This window comes from Achroia grisella, unplaced genomic scaffold (genome assembly GCF_030625045.1).
Source record: "Achroia grisella isolate CSIRO2021 unplaced genomic scaffold, CSIRO_AGI_Agris_v1 utg841, whole genome shotgun sequence".
Classification (NCBI taxonomy): domain Eukaryota; kingdom Metazoa; phylum Arthropoda; class Insecta; order Lepidoptera; family Pyralidae; genus Achroia; species Achroia grisella.
Genome location: NW_026713039.1, coordinates 667,787 through 688,450, shown reverse-complemented (window position 1 = coordinate 688,450; position 20,664 = coordinate 667,787). Strand labels below are relative to the sequence as shown.

Below are 20,664 nucleotides of genomic sequence, written 5' to 3'. Positions count from 1 at the left end.
CTTTATTAGTAAATTATTACAATAGAATCAACGACAATGCCAGAATTTAAGTTTAAAACTGCACTCTACTAGCAAACCAATTACATAAAAATTAGACAGGACAAAATTACATTTAAAAAAATCATTCTTCGAATAACCATGCGTAGGATGTTAACTTATAAAATAGCTATTCGCCAAAAATATCTTATACAATAAAATATAATCTCGTTCCATTCTTAAAGTCTTCAACCACACTAGAAATATTTATGGCACTTATATTTAGCATCTATATAAAGTATATACAACTATATAAAACAATAGTTTCAACTTAACAAGGCAAGAAAAAATAATTTCTGACAAATCGTTCGATGTGAAACAGGTCTTAAAAATCTTAACAATAATTACACGTTTATAATTCAACAAAGAAAATTGTTCGTGGACACTTTACTACTAGATATTACGCTAAAAGGCTTTATTATATATTATATATTAAAGATATATTCATTAAACGTATTTATGATAATTTTATTATCTTCACTTCATTTCATTGTAATAGTTACCCAACATTAGTGTTTTAACGATACGCCTGAGACATTTCGTTGTTTTAACATTTTCGTATGATTTTTTATTATTCATATATTTTACGAGTCTTTTAGACAATTTAATGGTTTGTACCACAGACAATGACTGAGATAAATATCTAACCTCATAACACGCTCAGAGTGAAAGAAATTTTACTTTGTTTAGAGAAGGTAGATTATTTTTGTCTATGAAAAAGTACATTCAAATTAAAAGTTATTACAAGGGTTTTGAGAAATAGGAATTGAAATTAAAAGTTAATAAAAGGGTATTGGTAAATAGGAAAATAAATTTTAAATCAACACTTGTATTATTTATGACTCTAATGGTAGATACCATACTTAAACTCTCAATTACAGTTAACGAGACTATTTACCGTTAACTTTAAGAAATTGAATAAGGAATTTAACCGGAATACAATTAACCGTTTAGGGTTTACTTACGGTAAAAAAAGGACATCTGTACGAATGTATATCTGTGGTACAATATGGACGCAAAGGTTACCTTTCAAAACAAATATTAACACCAATGTAATTCAATTTAACGGACTTACCCCGTGATTAACGGTTAATAAAGTACAGAAAATAATAATTTGTAAGGTTTTTTTTCTATAATTGGACATTAAATGTCAAATTATCTAATAATTAACACTATAATAGGCTTTAGTCCGTCTTTTTCGATAAGCAAATAAAGTCTTTTTATATTAATTCACTAATAAAAACCAATTGATGTCTAAACTAGACAGAAATCAGGCGGAATTTCAGATTCTGAATGGAAAATATTTATTAATCACTTGATTCAATACCAGGTTTTGATAATTCACTGATCTGTGTCTAGATTTTACAGCAATCCAGGCGGAATTATATGTCTGAATGGAAAATAAGTTTTTTTTTTTTAATTACTTAATTCAATATTAGGTTTTTAGATAACAGTGTATTTAGGCAATCTGCTTCTGACTTACATATACAACATGCTCATCCAACGACCGTGTCAATAGCAGAATCAACAACGTTGTTTTGTTCGTTACATTTTATTTAAAACTTCTAGAATAAATATCGCAACATATATGATATATTTAATTAATTCGATTGTATTTTTTTTTTTAAATTAAAACGTATATTTCTATTAACTATTAAAACTAAATTGAGCATAAATTGCTTAATTTACACAATAAGTTAACTTTATCACAAGTCTTTGATTAGAATGTAAAATATATAATTAAATTCGAGTAAAAAAAAGACTCATCTGTTCCTTTTGCTCGTTTCAACAAGAGAGAGACGAAGTTGTTAGCATTCTATGGATTCATGGTGCGGGTGCCGGGTCCATCGTGTGGCAGAGAGGGAAACTCCGAGCAGTTCCCGGGACTTGAGACCCGGGTGTAGGTTTATGGGGTGCCGGGTCCATCGTGTGGCAGAGAGGGAAACTCCGAGCAGTTCCCGAGACTTGTGACCCGGGTGTAGGTTTATGGGGTGCCGGGTCCATCGTGTGGCAGATAGGGAAACTCCGAGCAATTCCCGAGACTTGTGACCCGGGTGTAGGTTTATGGGGTGCCGGGTCCATCGTGTGGCAGAGGGAAACTCCGAGCAATTCCCGAGACTTGTGACCCGGGTGTAGGTTTATGGGGTGCCGGGCCCATCGTGTGGCAGAGAGGGAAACTCCGAGTAGTTCCCAGGACTTGAGACCCGGGTGTAGGTTTATGGGGTGCCGGGTCCATCGTGTGGCAGAGGGAATCTCCGAGCAATTCCCGAGACTTGTGACCCGGGTGTAGGTTTATGGGGTGCCGGGTCCATCGTGTGGCAGAGAGGGAAACTCCGAGCAGTTCCCAGGACTTGTCACCCGAAATTTATAGTAAATGTATAGACCTATATAGCTGTCTTTGAGATCCCTAATTGCATTCCCGGTCGAATCAATGCACTAACGAATATTACACGACAAATTTACACTTCATTCATTGATGATTAATTTTTTTACGAATTATCTGAACACAATAGTAGTTAAACGTAAAAAAATATTTTTGAATAATAAAGTACAGAAAATAAATTACTTAACACGTTAAAGACCGCATGCCCACCGGTGGGTCACTCCGCCAAGTAAATTTACAATGAACATTTGTGGTCTCGCACATGCTAATGGTAGCGGAAATAAACAAAATAATTTAAATCCATTAAAAAATTAAATGGACTCCATAAAGTATATACCTACAATACAATATTTTAATAATTGGAATAATATGGTCCCCGTTATATGTTTCATAATTCTTTTATATAAATGAAATGACAAAAAACTGTCCCACCTGATGGTAAGTGGTAACCGTCGCTTATATACATGAACAGCAAGGACGTCACGTTATCACGTGATACCACTCATGTGTTGCCATTCCTAGAAAAATAGTAGAAAAATAAATTATCAAGAATTTCGAATACATAAAGAATTAAAGTAAATATTTATAAATACAATGTTAGCCGTAAGGGATATACCAAACTACAAGTCTAGAACATTCCTGAACATTCACTAAGAAACAAAACCGAATAAGGATTTTTTTGGAATTATTTCGAAACACTCAAGGGTTATGTTTCGTGTCATGATTGTCACTAAAGCAAGGAACTATAAAGTAACGTCACATGAAATTCATATTTTTTTACCCCTTCCCCCGTCCTTGTCACAGTTGGTCACATTTGTCAGACCACTCCCCCTAGTGTGACGTAACATATTGTCCAATTATGTACTAGTGTAAACTCGTCAACAAACCAATTTAAACCTTATACTTATACATGTAAAGTTGGTAATATATTTAAGTTTATCGTTAATAGATCAAATTTCGTGTTTTAACATGTTTTTAAACAACAAAATTCTTGTTATAACACTTAAATAGAATTAGACTTTGAAATGTAACGTCATCAAACTTGGAACCCCCTTTGTCACAATGTCACACTTTGTCAACCCCCTCTCTCAACATGTAACGTAATCTACGAATAATTACACTACTTTAAAAGGGAGTCAGAAAATTATAAAGCCTTACATTCTATACATTAGAAAATAGACTAACAGTAATATATCATTAAAGTCTATTTTCTAATGTAATGTAGATTTAAAAATTATAACGCAAACGAAATTATTTGACAATGCGTACATAAAAACATTTTTTTTATTACATAATACGCGTTTGACCTCAATCTCACCTGATGTTAAATGATGATGCGGTCCAAGTTGTTACACGCAAGCTCAAATAGTGCCTATTAATTATTAACTTGAATGACCCAATATTGTAAAAGGCAGGAAACACTGACGTGAGATCCTGTAAGAGAGTACCTCTCCTTAGCTGCTCGCATAAGGAAAGATGAGCAGCAAGGATGTCATCTGTATATGGGTGGAATTGGTCCCTACGTCTTCTTGTACGATGGTGGAACGGTGCTGAAGGAATGAGGAGTTCCTGAGTTTAGTATTAACTGTAAGATATTAATATACTTGTTTTTATGTACGCATTGTTGAAAGGGTGAATACTAAAGGCTTTCAGTTAAGTATACCCTTTAGAACTATCCTAGGTACTCTGCCGTTTAAAACTAAGACAGAAAAATAATAAATAAATTAACATACAATATATGAAGAATTGGAATATAAATAATATTAGAGATCAATTTGCGGGACGGAAGTAAAACAGTCGGTCTGCCGTCCCTTTTGTTTCAACATCGGTTGCTAACCAACATTTGTAGATACTTCACTATGATACCCGACTGAAGCCGTTCATATTTTATCTGGAAAAGGGACAGAAAGAAAGAGTAAAAAAAAATGAAGAAAATAAACAAGAAAAGACGGGAAACAGAAAGCAAACAAATAAGACAGATAACAAATTGATTTATAAACGATAACACAACATATACACAACAAAACGTACAAATAATTACTAAAACAAAGTAAAATATTGCTTAAAAATATGTGTACAAGATTTTGCCAAAAAAAATCTAAGAAAATGAGATTACGTCCAGAGAGAGTAGCTCTGGATTTAGTACATAAGTAAATATAGTAGTAAATTAAATTTGTACATTAAAAGGGTTACTTTTGGAAATTATAAAACATATATTAATACTGCAATATAATAATAAAATACATAAATGTCTGTCTGTTTACCCATGAGCTGAGTATGAGGGCAGAATGCTGTAACACAGGTTCCCTTCCATTCTCTTATATTTACAAGATTATTGTTAAAAAAAATCATAAATACTGATAGACATACTTATATACATGTTTTAAATATATATATAGAATATACCCGACCAATAATTTCAAAGGTTAACTGACTACACTACAATTGTAATTGGACATAAGTATATATATTACAATGTTGCGATATCTACCCTAAACGGTTAGTAATAAAGTATATTTTACCATTTTAACGCACTTTTTTTCTCTAATTTACAATTCCATTAACTAAATTAGTATAACATCAATTTTGCCGAACTAAATTAATACTTATTATAAGGAGAGAAAAGTTTATTTTAGTATGCAGTAGATAATACTTGATAGAGTAAAAAAAAATAAAGTATACAACTACATGTAATATCTGATATTTATCTTTTGATATACAAAATTTGCAGGTTTAATAACAAGCTGAGTTAAATATTTTTATTGGAAAATAGACTTTAAAGTTAACACCCCTAAAGTCGATATCACAATATATTTTTAACAATTTGCTATTAAGCATAAGTCTGTAAGTGTACTTTAGTGTATGTCATATTTAACGCTAAGCTATACTAATATCACTCTTAATACCACCCACAGTATGCACAAAATTATTTGAAGATCGATTCTTAAATCTATATATATATTCGCAATTTTCCGTTACGACAGCGCCCTCTATAACACATCTAAAACTTTTGTTTTTTCTCGGACTACTCTAATGCTTGGCCACAGCTGGCCTTTACAACTTCACCGGACGATAGGGGACGAGTGCAGATGGCACTCCGAACCAAAGGAAGGACTTGGAGCGGCTGAAGACCAACTCCCGCCTGATGGATACGACTTTAGTCTGAGGGCTCGAAAACTCAGACTGTCGTAATTTCGATGCCCGTTTGAATTATACGGGGGATCGATCCTGGGAAAAACTGTTGCTGCCAGCAACCATTACTGTATCATCTTACGTAAACTGAGATAGGCTCGCAAATACTATTGAATCGGGGGAGAGGATGGTAAGTAATGGGGACGAATGACCCTCTTGCTTACAATATACCATGTCAAGTCAACCTCGACGGGATTAAAACTTTATGATCAATTCCTGGTGAATTTACTACATTGGCTAATAGACCTGACTTTATTCTATTATCTATTTATATTCTAGCATCCTCCATTGAAGCCCAGTCAGCGTGTACTGCTAGTGCTGGCGTGTCCTGGTGAATTCGCCAGGATTGACTAATGAACCTGACTTCAGAGTCATTCTATCATCCTCCACTGGAGTCTAGCCAGGGTATATATTAGTGCTGGCATGTTTGGCGCACGGTCATTAACATTTGTTAAAAAAAACTTATTATAGCGACTATTTTTAATACTGTAAACGAAATAAGCTGCCGAATAACTATAACATAAAGCTGATAAACAAAACGTTTCGTACACGTTATGTGCGTATTTATCATGACAATATTATTAAAGAGCTCCCGATATTGTCAAGATCATGGTAAATATTTATTTATTTACATATCTTTAATGCACACAGCACAAAACGTAACAGTACATTTGGCGGACTTAACACAACGCGGTGTTTTCTACCACTGAACCTACCTCTACTATACCTATAGTACAAATTACAGTACAAACAATTATTCTCTGCACCACCTGGTGCAGAGAATAATTGTTGGCCGTGCAAATATAATTTTTAAACAAAATCTAGGCATAAAAAGTAAATAAATCGTTAAACACAAACAAATATCTCATTTATAGAATATGAATAATCCTAAAAAGTGAGTTGTACTATACGCGTTTAAAACTTCTTTAATAAGTATTTATTTATGTTAGCGAGACATTATATTCTTTAAATACTATAAAATTGTGCCGAGGCGGATACTATTTTTGAAATATAAACTGAAAACTGAAGATGTAATCACTAAAATAAATAAAAACTATATTAATCGTCCAAAATTTACATAAAACAATTTTTATGATTTTATAGTCCTTGTCACAGTTGATCATAATTGAGAAACCCCTAGTGTGACGTATGCACGTCACACTTGGGGTTTTACAATTCACGATACCGCATTTGTTTGCTCTATTCTTCTACCCAAAGCCCCATAGAAAATAAGTCAAATAACATGATTTGTATTGTAACTGTTAGTAATAACCAATCAATTCCCATTCACTAAACTAATGTAATATAACAAATTTATTTATTAGAACTTTGGTACATAATAGGATTGTAAAAAAACATATCCTATAATTATATAAACTTTCCATTTTTAAAAGAAACAAAATTAAACCTATTCAAATAATTATTTGATTAGTAATCTTACTGGCCTTATGTGAATCTAAAATAATATTCTGTTATTTACTGCTTCATCTAGGAATTCAATATAAGTAGTTAAAATAAAGTCCAGATTTTAAATAACATTTCCTCATAAAATCTCACTGAAGTCTAGACTTTGTCTAGGATCTTTTTCTATTTACTGCGGGATACACATTGCGCGGATATTGTCTTTACTACATGTATTGTATATATTTAGTAAGCGAAATAGGGTTATCTGTAAATCAAGTCACATGAAATTCATCATTCTCGATCCCCCTTTGTGACGAACTACCCCACCCTAATGTGATGTCACACATCTTAAAATTCTACATTTATAAAGTATTAAATCAGAAATAAACATGTTCTGATTTTTTTTTCTATCCATTTATATTTTAAAAAATGATTATTAGAAGTATGACGTCAACTATTGTCACATAATGTCACACTTTCGACCTACTCCCTTCACTTGTGCTTATTGTGATTCAAACTTGTCAGGATACAAAATGCGATTAATAAAGAACTATAGATACCTAAGGAATTATTACACATGCCACGAGAATAAAAAAAACAAAGTGATCACAGATTATAAAACAATCCTTGAAATCATAACCGTGAAAACAACCGTTACTGTTACTAATTCAAATAATTTATATATTTTCTATATTTACTTTTCCTAATATCTATGTATCACTCAAACCTGATGAAATATATGATTTACTACCAAAGTATTTGCATTCCTTAATACCTTTTGTGATATATAATATTACAGTAAACGGTTACTGTAGCCTATGGACGTCTGAAACACCAGGGGTATCACGTGCACGTTGCCGACCCTTAAGAAGCCCTTTTAACAAACCCCATGTAGTCTCGTGAGGAAAGGTTTTCTAGGTTGCCCAGGTAGGCAGGTAGTTCAAATTCAAATACAAAAGTCATTTATTCATGTAGAACATTTTAGGCATGTAGAGCATTTTAGCCGCATACGAACGTCAATTTTTTTTTATTATAATTTTTTCGCTACTTCATTTACAATTCCTTCTTGTGATGAGACAGCTTTCCGAATGAGCGGTAGATTAAAAAAAATGTGATGACTATTCAAAAGTGCTTCAATGTAAGTTTTTTTGAATAAATTATTTTCTATTCTCCATTCTATTCTAATTAGAATTACTCTTTCAACTCCTTGGTTAAAGATATCACTCTTATACCCAATACCAGGGGATATCTTTCCCTCCAAAAATGATTTTTTACTAAAATCCCATATTTCGGCACCCTTAACGTTTTGCGTACTTCATGGATGCATTTCCATCATATAAATACATCTAATACTATATCTTGTAGAAGGGAATGCAGATAATTTGGTAGCACCTTATTTATATAAATATAATATATATATGATATATTTAACCATCCTTTGACCAGCACCATAAATTGTCGTGACGAACAACCATTATCAACTTTAACCTCTCAATATCAATACTTCTTATACAACATCACGAAAACCTTTACACAAAGACAAATACTTTCAACCGGTTAAAATAAATAATGACATGTTTTATCAAAACGACACATCAAAATTGTCGTGAACAAGCTAATAATGATTATAATTATAGCTGCATTAGAAGAAACTGCCGTTGATGTTGTTCCAGTTACTTGTAGTGGCAGGCAAAAAAATTCATACCAAACACTAGACTCCTATAGTGACTTAAACTTAAAACGTATAAAATTTTAAATTTTTTTAGAGGCCACCCAATGTCTACAAATTCTGAACAGTGAGGTAGCTACCTGAATCCTGTAAATACACCAGTAAGTTTCTGCGCTTCTGGGAGTATCTTAGCTGGCTACTCTAGTAGTGGCAGGCACAGAATACCAGCACCGTGACAGTTGGCTGTCACGGCAAATGCTGAGTGTCGGCCATGTTGCCAACCATTATATATAAATATTACGGATGTTTTTTATAATTGTTCTGCATGTGTATGTATATATATGTGTATGTGTGCATATATATATATATATATATATGCCTATGTCAATGTACCTATGTCAAATGTGTAAATATATATTTATATCAATAATGGTTGTCAATAAATGATTTTCTTTCTTTCTTTCTAGTCTTGGCTCTGCACCCACAACGGCACAAACGGAGGTCAATTGCAGACCCCATAGTACAAGTTTCATTATTAATTCTAACCGGTTAATATGCAACATATCACAAAACCCATTAACCCCAAAATCTTTCACAACTAAAACATCACTTTTATATGATTAAAATAAATAATGACTCATTTTAATCTAAACCTTATATCTTTAGTAATAATGGTCATTATTAATTTTAACCGTAAAAATAGCTACTTTTCATAAAACCACAATTCCCATATTCCTCTATTATATACAAGTAACACAATTATCACTTCTAAACGGTTAAATAAAAAAAAAATACAATAGATAAAACAAAATTTAACCGATCAAAAGTAACACTTCACAAAATCACATATCACAAAACTTACACAAACAAGGGGCTATCCATAACTTACACACACATACCATTATTTTTGACCGCAACTATCCCACTTGCTTGTCACAAATTCGTCACATTTTGACCACCCCTTGTGTGACAACAAATATTTTACAATTATAAATTTAAAATGCCTAAATTAATAAATTAACAAAAACCGTTGCGAAATTCCTATTAAAGTAAATTTTGATATATCACGAAAATGACCGCTGATATAAATTAGGCCACGTTCGTGACTGACAAGGGGTGGCCATGTCATACAATGTCACACTTGGGGTAATTTATGAATGACCCCTGTAACATCACTTTTATCCGATTCAACTAATTGTGACATACAGGATGAGTTTTTTGCCGTACTGAAAAAAATGAGAATATATGAGAATACTATGTGTAGTTAATACTGCAGATTATGTAATCTCGTATGTTTTACATAACGAATGAGGATTCTGTGGCTTAGGACGAACTATAGACTAACATATATTTTTGGTTAACTATCAAAAAACATGATCTAAAATTAAGATTTATATAACAAAAACAAATTTCGATAACTGTTAAATATTAATTATTTAACAGTTATCGAAATTTGTTTTTTGGGGTATGTGTGTGGCAATCTATAAATTATGTCATAGCAATTTCAGTTTTAACCCCCACCCGTCACAACGTGTCACATTTTATACTACAATGGATAGTGTTGTCACAAAGTCCTATCCGGGTAAATAGGATAGAATAGAAAATCCATTATTCAAATAAACAACAATTTAAGCACTTTTGAATAGTCATAGTTATCATTTTATTAATCTACCGCTCATTCGGAAAGCTGTTTCATCACAAGAAGAACGATCAAAAACTTGTGTGTTGCTCTTTTAAATAATCGTTTTAACTTTACATTTTTAAGTCGGAATTTGTGAATACAAAACTCACGGAATTTAGGAATATTTCATGTTTCTTTTGTAGGAACTTTCTAACCTTCAAACCGTTATTATACAATGTCACACTTTGTCACACTTAGGGGGGATGGGGGAATATAACCTGTGAGGTAATTTACAGATAGCCCCTACCGCCGAATAAGGTTATTTTAATTACTTTAATATCAATCGAATTGCCTTAATGTACTTATTACAGAATATTTTTTCCCGAACGGCAAAAAACCTCATCCGTCTATACACATAACATTTTCAACGCAAACATTGTCATTATAAAAAACCGGTCTATACCAGCAACGTACAACCACATCCCAATGCCCAAAAAACGCTCTTCGTAACAAGACACAAAGTTCAATTTACAATACTAGTATAATGATATTATTTACACAACAGTTATTTTGATATATGCCCGATTTTGCTGTGTTTTTTTGCCGTCACTTTGGGTCGTAAGCGATCTCTTCTTACCTGCGTGAGACGGATTCTTTCGCATCTGTAAGATAAGAAATTAATTTTTAATAATAAAATCCTTACTATTTTTTTTCGGACTACTCTAATGCTGTGGGCTACAGGCCTTTACAGCTTCACCGGAAGATAGGGGACGAGTGCAGATGGCACTCCAAACCAAGGGAAGGACTTATGGAGCGGCTGAAGGCCAACTCCCGCCTGACGGATACGACTTTAATCTGACGGCACCGCTAGGGGTTCCAACCTCGGGCTAAGCTGTCGTAATTTCGATCCCCATTTGAATAGAGCGGGGGATCGATCGGAGGGGATTTATATTTATATAACAGGGTCTAAATTATACTAATTAACTAAATTAACGGATCCGATAGCCAGTCAACTCCTGCTTGATGACAACGCTAAGGTTCGAACCTCGGCTGAACCTGTAGTGCAAGATATTTGCGTGTTGTTTTTTTAAATGTTTTTCACTTTATACTTTATATATTTTGATAAAATGCTCGAATTTTAATACACATGTATTTTTAGTAATATGTCACTTCGATACCCAATTCAAACAATGGCACAGGGGATTGGGCCGCGGATCGATCTGATGGGTGGACGGGAATTGATAGAAGAGGCATCGTAACGTTTAATTAATGATTATGATTGTTGGCGACAGACCTCTTTTTATAGATATTTCTATTTTTAAACCATATATTTTTTATATACAATTTTTGACATATATTTTTTATTATATTGTTTTGCCACATTGTGTCATAAACGCTACCACTAAATACATCTATAATTTTGGTAAGTAATTTTATTTATATTACCCTATTTCACTGCCGTTGCCAGCCGCAATAATGATATATAGAAAAAAAAGAGTCGTGTGATGTTAAAGGATGTTCACCCCTGATGTAAGACATTTTAACTAATATTGAACGTACAGTTTTTATTAACTTATAGTTGGTAACAACTATGAGTGGGTGTTAGTAATAAGAAACAACTATGACTTAATAAAAACTTGAGGACAGTTTGTAGGACATTTTAGCTGCTTATGAACGTCAAATTTTTTGTTTTAATCTTAGTTGGTTCTTATTATTAACATATGACCGTGGAACAAAGATCTAATTGGACAGGAAATGATATACATATATCATCATCTGCTTCTTCCTTATCCCATTTATTTGGGGTCGTCGTAATATGTTTTTCTCTTCCATTCATCTCTGTTCGCAGTCATCTCGTTATTTACTTCCTTTCTCACCATATCATCTTTCACACAGTCCATCCATCTCTTTTTCGGCCTTTCTCTGATCTTATAACCATCCACATTCATTTGTAACACCTTTCTTAAAATCATATACATATTGTTATTACTTAATTTTGGACATTTAACAATTTATATAATTATGACAATATATGTTAACATTTGTTAAGTTTAATATTAACTTGAATTTAAATTTGAATGCTCAAAAAGTAGTTGAATATGTAACTGTAAATTAATTTGTAAGAACAATGAAACATATTCAAAGCAAATAAATAAATAAAGAAATGACTAAAAGAATAAATGAATGAATAAATATATAAATAAATAAATAAATAATAGTTGTATTCTGTTCTATTATGCGGAGGAACGAGGACCATGTCTTATGGAAAGTGTATAATATGAATGTGGATGGATGTAAAGGGAGCCCTAAGAAAAGATGGATGGATTGTATGAAAGATGATATGAATAAAAGAAGAGTATGCTCAGATATAACGACCGATAGAGAGCAGTGGAAGAGAATAACATACTGCGCCGACCACAAATAATGGGATAAAGGCAAGGCAATGAGTTGTATTCTGTTCTATTCTATTGTATTACCTGTCGACGATGCTGAGGGAGGTCATCTGATGCTGCAGCATGCGTAGCGCCCCCGGCGGCACTCGGTGCACCGTGTACCGGAGATGCGGCGCGCAGGCCGCGCAGCCCAGGCAGGCCGCTCGGCCGTGCGCCGACTGAGCAGACTGCGCGAGCTGAGCAGGCTGAGCGGGCTGAGCAGCCTGGTACGTGAAGCCGGGGTCGTCGCGCGGGACCACGCGAGGCTTCGCTCGTAGCGCGCACATGCCTATCACACGCCGATTATAACGTATGAAAATAAAAGAGGTAGGATACCTGAGTGATATCGCTGTTCCTGCAAAATACGGTAGCCGAAAAAATAACAAAATGTAAAGAATTGCAAACTGAAGTAATCTGATTATGACACTTACAAAAAGTAACAATAATCCCAATCGACCTCTCAGCAACCGGTGTCATACCGAAACAGATGCATCAGTCAATAAATACCCTGAACTTGCCTCCTAGTATATACTGTTTGCAACCTCACCGTTGCTTCTCAATACAATTATAAAAATATCATGGATGCCAGGAAGAATATAGACAGTTTCAAAAGAGTTAGTGATTGCAGTAATAAAAGCAACAATAACAAACTGATTTTACCTAAATGTAGTTTAACTAAAGTTAGTAATTCGTTTTATGGCAATTGAGTAAGGTTTTACAACAAATGCCTGAAAAAAGATTTAAATGTCATATAAAACACTTCCTTTGCAAAAAAGCTTACTATAAAATTCAAGAATTCGTTAACGATAATAATGTTTTAATAGAAAAACTTAAAATCCATAGCACTGACAATATTATCAGATTACACTAATAATGAGTGCGTAGCGATTTCTATGTTGATTATTGCATGTTATATTGTAATTATTTATATAAATAAAACATCTATTAAAAGAGCAACACACAAGTTTCTTGCTCATTCTTCTTGTGATGAATCTGCATTCCGAATGAGTGGTAGAATCAAAATATGACTATTCAAAAGTGCTTGTAATGAGTTTATTTGAATAAAGATTATTTCTATTTCTACTGCTAACTACAGATCCTAAACACATGCCGCATAGTCAGAAAATTTCTACAAACAGATTAGGCCAATATTTATAGTATTATCTGTCCCGGATAACGTTGTTTTGCTATATAAATTAATAACGCTATAAAAAAATAGAGGTTGGTGATAGAAGGGTGAAAATTTAGGGTTATATGTATTTTTTTACGATTATTTTAAGTTTGCCAAAAAATAAAAAAATAATATTACCGATGGACAACCCTTATCACTTAGGAGTATGAAAAATAGATAGCCGATTCTCAGACCTACTAAATATGCAAATAAAATTTAATAAAAATCGGTCGAGACGTTTCGGAGGACTATGGTAACTAATATTGTGACACGAGAATTTTATATATAAGAAGATATTCACGTCAGAATATAACATTGTTATGTTGTAATATTGACTTAGGCCCGTACATACATACCAATACATACCAAAATTACCGGCGACAGCCGAGAAAAAAAAAATGGTAATAAACTTTATCAGCCAATAACACGCTTTTATATTTAATACACATTTATAAAACATCATAGTATTGTCTGGGTCACAGCAGACTCATACATCTTTATGGTCCTTCGAGCCGGATAATATCAAAGTTACCGGCGAAAGCCGAGAAAAAAAATAATGGTATTAAACTTTATCAGCCAATAACACGCTTTTATATTTAATACACATTTATAAAACATCATAGTATTGTCTGGGTCACAGCAGACTCATACATCTGTATGGTCCTTCGAGCCGGATAATATTTAATTCAAATTTAAATTATTTTTATTCAAGTCATCATTCCCTATTACAGACTCATCAAATCTACCGTCAGTCGGAATGATTTCGAGACGAGAAGAACTGACAAGAAACTCGCTCGTATTCTTTCAAATAAATATTGTACATGTTAAATTCAATTTTTGGGAGAATAGTTTCACAACCAACATACGTTATTGCAAAGTCTAATCAGTGTAACCCGAACCAGTCCCCACAAGCAGCACCCGTTCACGAGTATGACGGATAATCCGGCCATCACTGCGCTCGACCGTAGTAAGGAGTCCAATGACCCATTACAATATTAATTTACATTAAATGTCACCTGTGATATATATGTCCTCGAGGTGAAAGTAGGTGGTTCGGAGCGCCGCTTGATAGAGTGGGGGAGCTGCGTCGGCCGAGAGCACGTATCCCGTGCCCGATAGGTAGCGAGGGTACACGCGTCCGCCGAACATGTACCGCGGACTGTACCTAAACAATGGGACATACACACTGTTATAGAACTATATAAATCCCCTCCGATCGATCTCCCTGTCCAATTCAAACGGGGATCGAAATTAACGACGTCCTGAGCCGCGATTCGAACCCTTAGCGGTGCCCTCAGACTAAAGTCGTATCCGTCAGGCGGGCGTCAGCCTTCAGCCGCTCCATAAGTTTGGTTTGGTTCGGAGTGCCATCTGCACTCGCCTCCTATCGTCCGGTGAAGCTGTAAAGGCCAGCTGCGGTCAACAGCATTAGAGTAGTCCGGAAAAAGAAACAGTAATAACTATCTGACCTAAAGAATCTGAACGAAAATGCAGACGAAAATGCGCCATTTTTATCTGCAGTCCGCGGTTATTATTATTTATAACTAATTGTATACCGCGACATTGTCCGCGTGAAAATTAAATTTATTTTTCTAAAATAAAAGTAGCTTAAGTTACTCCTTATTTCATCAGCTACCTGCCAATAAAAGTCCCATCAATATCGGTCTAGCCATTTCAGCTTTTAGCCGGAACAAACGATCAGATAGACAAAAATTGTAAATGTTATTTTGGTCTATATACCGTATTTATATTCATATGCATGTAGTAAAAAACGGTTATTTCAATATTACAAACAGACACTCCAATTTTATTTATATGTATATATGATATATAAATACCATTTGTTATTAGAGTCGAGGACAGGTCTGGCGCCGCAGATCAGATCACCAATCAGCAGGTGCTCCTTCTCCTTGTACCCTCGGGCGACCTTCTCGTCGTACTCCCGGGACCTGTTCTTCAGGTTGAGGACCAGGCTCGGCACATTGATATACATGTCGTCATCTGTCTTCAAGATGTAATGAACTGCAAATTTTTATTAAACTAATTAATTAATCACTAAATTTATGAAAATAATTATTTTCTACCAAACAAAATTTATTTCTGAATTACTGAAATAAATAAATATATAATTAAAATATTTAATTAATTCCTAAATTAATAAAATAATGACTGAAATATTTAATTAATTACTAAATTAATTAAATATATACTAAAGTAATTAATTAATTACTAAAATAATTAATAAATAACTAAAATAAATAATGAACTCCTAAAATAACGTATCTATCACTAAATTATTTAATTAATTACAACTTATTTAATTAATTACCAAATTAATTTATTTACCATAATTAATTACTAAATTTATATATTTATTACCAAATTAATTAATGTAATCTGGCATAAACTATATGTCAGGAGTCAATTTCGTCTCAAAACAATACTATTTCAAATTTCTATCCTAAAGGGGCACATTAAAATTATTAAGAAACCCAATTATTTCATTAATTTTGTGTGTATGTGAGTAAGACTTACCACTCTCGCCGCATTTGTTGGTAATCCATTTCAACATCATAATAGACTTCAACGTTAAATTATTGTATGAATCTATAAACCCTTCTTGAATAATATCACCGTATTTTGTTACCTCTTCATCGATTTTACTTTGCACTGTACTATCATTGTCATGACCTGGCAACCCTAATAGGAAAACAAGTTTAAAGTCTATTTCAGCGTTGCCAACGTTATCCTCCTCAATTTTGGGGAAATTTGGCTTTAACAATTTCAATATCTTCTCCAAATCTGGCCCCTCATCGTACCCATTAGGTGGTATCCTCATTATATTCGTATCACCATCGTAATCATATGCTACATCATTGGTCGCTTCACCAAATTCCTTGTTCATATCGAATTCTGGCAGTTCATCATCGTCAAAACGTTTCTCAACTTCAGGTATGCTATCAGTCTTTATATTTTTTAAATTGCTATTCAGTGCTTTAGTCAATTCCGGGAAAAGATTGCCAAAGCTGGATATGTCGCGTTTCTCTCGACTAACATTTGTGGTTATATTAAATTCCTTCTCTGCATACAAGTCATACGTGTAATTATATTTTTTATACTTCTCGCGCACTGCGTTCAATATTTTCAATGATTTCACGTAGTTTTGCTGACTACCCCAAGTATCACGGATGGCAGCCCGCCTGTCGAAGTTGACTGTTGACGAACTGACCACAATGAGTAGGAACAGATGATTCTTTTTGCTTCTAGTTGCTTTTGGGCATATGTTGGTGGGCTCGTGGATTGTTGTGACGTTGTTGGGTTGAACGTATATTTTTGTGTCTCGATTTGTGTGTAACGACCAGCCGGCAACTAGGCCTGGAAATAAGTATAATAATAGAGAAGAGGCCTTTCATACATGAAGTCATTTTTTAAAAGCTGGTGATGAAATGGTGCTTCCACCTGCGCAAACAGTTTACGCTGGCAAGGCAGCAGTGTCATCACTAAGATGAGTCTTAGGTCAGGTCTATGTATAATATGTATGTATTTAGGAAAAAAAATTTTGAAAAAAAAATTATCTGTATCAGTTATCTAGTACTCATAACACAAGCTTTAGCTAGCTTAACTTGGGTCTAGATGTGTGAATTGTCCCTGAGAGTATTATTATTATTTAATAAATTCTATTAAATATAAATTTATATGCCAAAACTACGTTAGCCGTTTCTAGTTTCTTCATATAAAACATGCTTACTTTTCGGTATCTGATCGTTAGCTCTATTATATACAGGTATGTACAGCAGCACGCAGAATAATATCATCGCAAAGCAGAAGAGAAAGAACTTGGCCAGCGTCGTCACCGTGGAGCGCCGTTCCCTCTCTTCTGTTCTCTCATCTGTCACGTAAGACGCGTACCGACGCTTGTCGTATCTGAAAGATGTGAAAAGGTTTATAGAAAATCATTTATTCAAGTAAACTTACATTGAATCACTTTTGAATAGTCATCACATTTTTTTAATCTACCGCTCATTCGGAAAGCTGTCTCATCACAAGAAGAACGAGCAAGAAACTTGTGTGTTGCTCTTTTAAATAATTTTATTCTTACTTTACAATTTAAGTTTAAGTGTGTGAATATAAACTACCGATTAGCACTAATTCAATTAAATAATCAAATAGAAAAGATATTGAAGTAAATAATCAAAGAGGAAATCAGTCATAGTGATTAGAGCAGACCAGTCCTTACAAGCAGCACTCGTTATTATAATTATAAATCCATTAGTCGCCTTTACATGTACGCTTCCCCATGTCCCGTTGTCCTATAGCTTCGTGTTTCACCTCTGAATGAGTCACCATCAGGCAATCAACAGAGCTCTATTTTATTTTTCGGACTACTCTAATGCTGTTGTCCGTAGCTGGCCTTTACAGCTTCACCGGACGTTAGGGGCGAGTGCAGATGGCACTCCAAACCCGCGGAAGGACTTATGGAGCGGATGAAGGCCAACTCCTGCCTGACGGATACGACTTTAGTCTGAGGGCACCACTAGGGGTTCGAACCTCGGCTCAGACCGTCGTAATTTCGATCCCCGTTTGAATTGGACGGGGGATCGATCGGAGGGGGCTAGTAATATTGCTGATCACTCACTTATATATTACGTTAACATTAATAAGTGCAGTTGTTCATCAGGCGAATCGTATGCTTATCTGCCAGTATATGACTACTATGTTACACTTGGGGTCATTTACCTGTGCGAGAGTATAGGACTGTCATCGCTATCTCGCTCAGACGAGTACAACTCTTCGTCCGAACTATGTTTGTCGCCATCTTGATGTGCCATGTATTGAACTGAAATCAAAATGTCCAATTATTTATAAATCTATACATATAAATAAAATGTCTGTCTGTTAGTAATATTGAAATAACCGTTTTTAACTGCATATGAATATAAATACGGAACATACAGAAAAAATCACTTTTTACAATTTTTGTCTGTCTGTCTGTCTGTTTGTTCCGGCTAATCCTTGAAATGGCTAGACCGATTTTGACAGGACTTTTATTGGCAGGTAGCTGATGACATAAGGAGTAACACAAGCTACTTTTATTTTAGATAAATAAAGTTAAATTCCAAGCGGACGAAGTCGCGGGTGCAGCTAGTAGACAATAAACAAGGTATAAAAAATAGTTCGCAACAATTGTATGTATTTAAAATGGTTCATTCATTCATAATTTAAGAGCTACGCTCTTGTCGGTGGAGCTCTTGCCACTTTCCGCGATCTTGCATCATGCTCTTTAATTCTTGATACGACACGACTCCGAATTTTGTCCTCAATTTGTTTGATGTAGCTATTCCTTGGTCTTCCCCTCCCCCTCTTTCCTTCTATTTTCCCCTCAATAATAATTTTCATGAAATCATCGCGCCGTATCAAGTGCCCTAACATTTTTCCTCGTCTATTTTCTATGGTGTTCAATATTTAAAATGGTATACAATAATATTTTTTTTCCTTAACACCAGTAAGAATAGAAAGATGTATATAAATGCTAACCTTGGATGTAAATAGCAAGTGATTAAACATGATTTGCACTCAGTGTTCATTGTGGTTTGTCAATCCTGACTTACGTCACACTTTGTCCTTTATGTGACGTAAGAATAGAATAGAATAGAAAATAATTTATTCAAATAAACTTAATTTAAGCACTTTTGAATAGTCATAACAATTTTTTTTTATCTACCACTCGTTCGGAAAGCTGTCTCATCACAAGAAGAACGAGCAAGAAACTTGTGTGTTGCTCTTTTAAATAATCCTTGTAAGTTTACATTTACAAGTCGAAACGTGTGAATACAAACTACCAACAAGCACTAATTTTTGGGTCAAATATAATCATGCAATAAGATTAAATCAGTCGTAGTGATAAGAGCAGACCAGTCCCTACAAGCAGCACTCGTTCACGAGTATGACGGATGAGCCAGCCATCACTGCGCTCGACCATATTTTAGGGAGTAAGTCAGAAGGGGCGACAATGTGACGAAAAACATTTTTATTATTGATTGATGACCCATCAATTTAATATTTTTCTAAAATAAAAGTAGCCTGTTTTATTACATCACACCTGCCAATAAAAGTCCCGTCAAAATCGGTCCAGTCGGAACAAACAGACAGACAGACAAAAATTGTAAAAAATGTTATTTTAGTGTATGTATCGCATTTATATTCATATGCATGTAGTAAAAAACTGTTATTTCAATATTACAAACAGACACTCCAATTTTAATTATATTTATATATATGTAAGTAAAGATTAAGATGTGTACTACTTACTGTACGTTACAAATAAAGTGTTCTATATATGGAACTGGAAGTGGTTCTCGTGTTGAAACTCCTCATTGACTCACAGACTGATATGCAGAATGACTATTTATATATAAATAAATTAGTTATTCACATATTCATTGTATCTTTATACTTATAATAAATACTTTTGTAAAATATATGTGGTTAATTAATAAAAACTTTGAATTTATATTATAGAAATAGAAATAATCTTTATTCAAATAAGCTTTCATATAAGCACTTTTGAATAGTCAAGTTTTTTTATTCTACCACTCATTCGGAATGCAGATTCATCACAAGAAGAAATAAACAAGAAACTTGTGTGTTGCTCTTTTAAATAAATATTTTAATTTAATTATCAACAAGGATTAGGCATGCGACAATCAACATAGAAACCGCTACGCACTTTATATTATATATTACTTGTAGTAATTT

General features: G+C 33.9%; 1 protein-coding gene across 1 annotated transcript; it reads right to left on the bottom strand.

Annotated features, from left to right (window-relative positions):
• Positions 1 to 3,586: 3,586 nt before the first annotated feature.
• Positions 3,587 to 18,737, bottom strand: LOC131852224 (uncharacterized). Its single transcript, XM_059202868.1, has 8 exons — positions 18,646 to 18,737; positions 17,657 to 17,832; positions 16,444 to 17,283; positions 15,747 to 15,930; positions 14,925 to 15,073; positions 12,783 to 13,026; positions 10,943 to 10,967; positions 3,587 to 4,310 (listed from the first exon to the last, which is right to left on the bottom strand). Exons 1-8 carry the CDS (start codon positions 18,735 to 18,737, stop codon positions 4,239 to 4,241), a joined length of 1,782 nt encoding a protein of 593 aa, XP_059058851.1. The 3' UTR covers positions 3,587 to 4,238.
• Between the last annotated feature and the right edge of the window lie 1,927 nt (positions 18,738 to 20,664).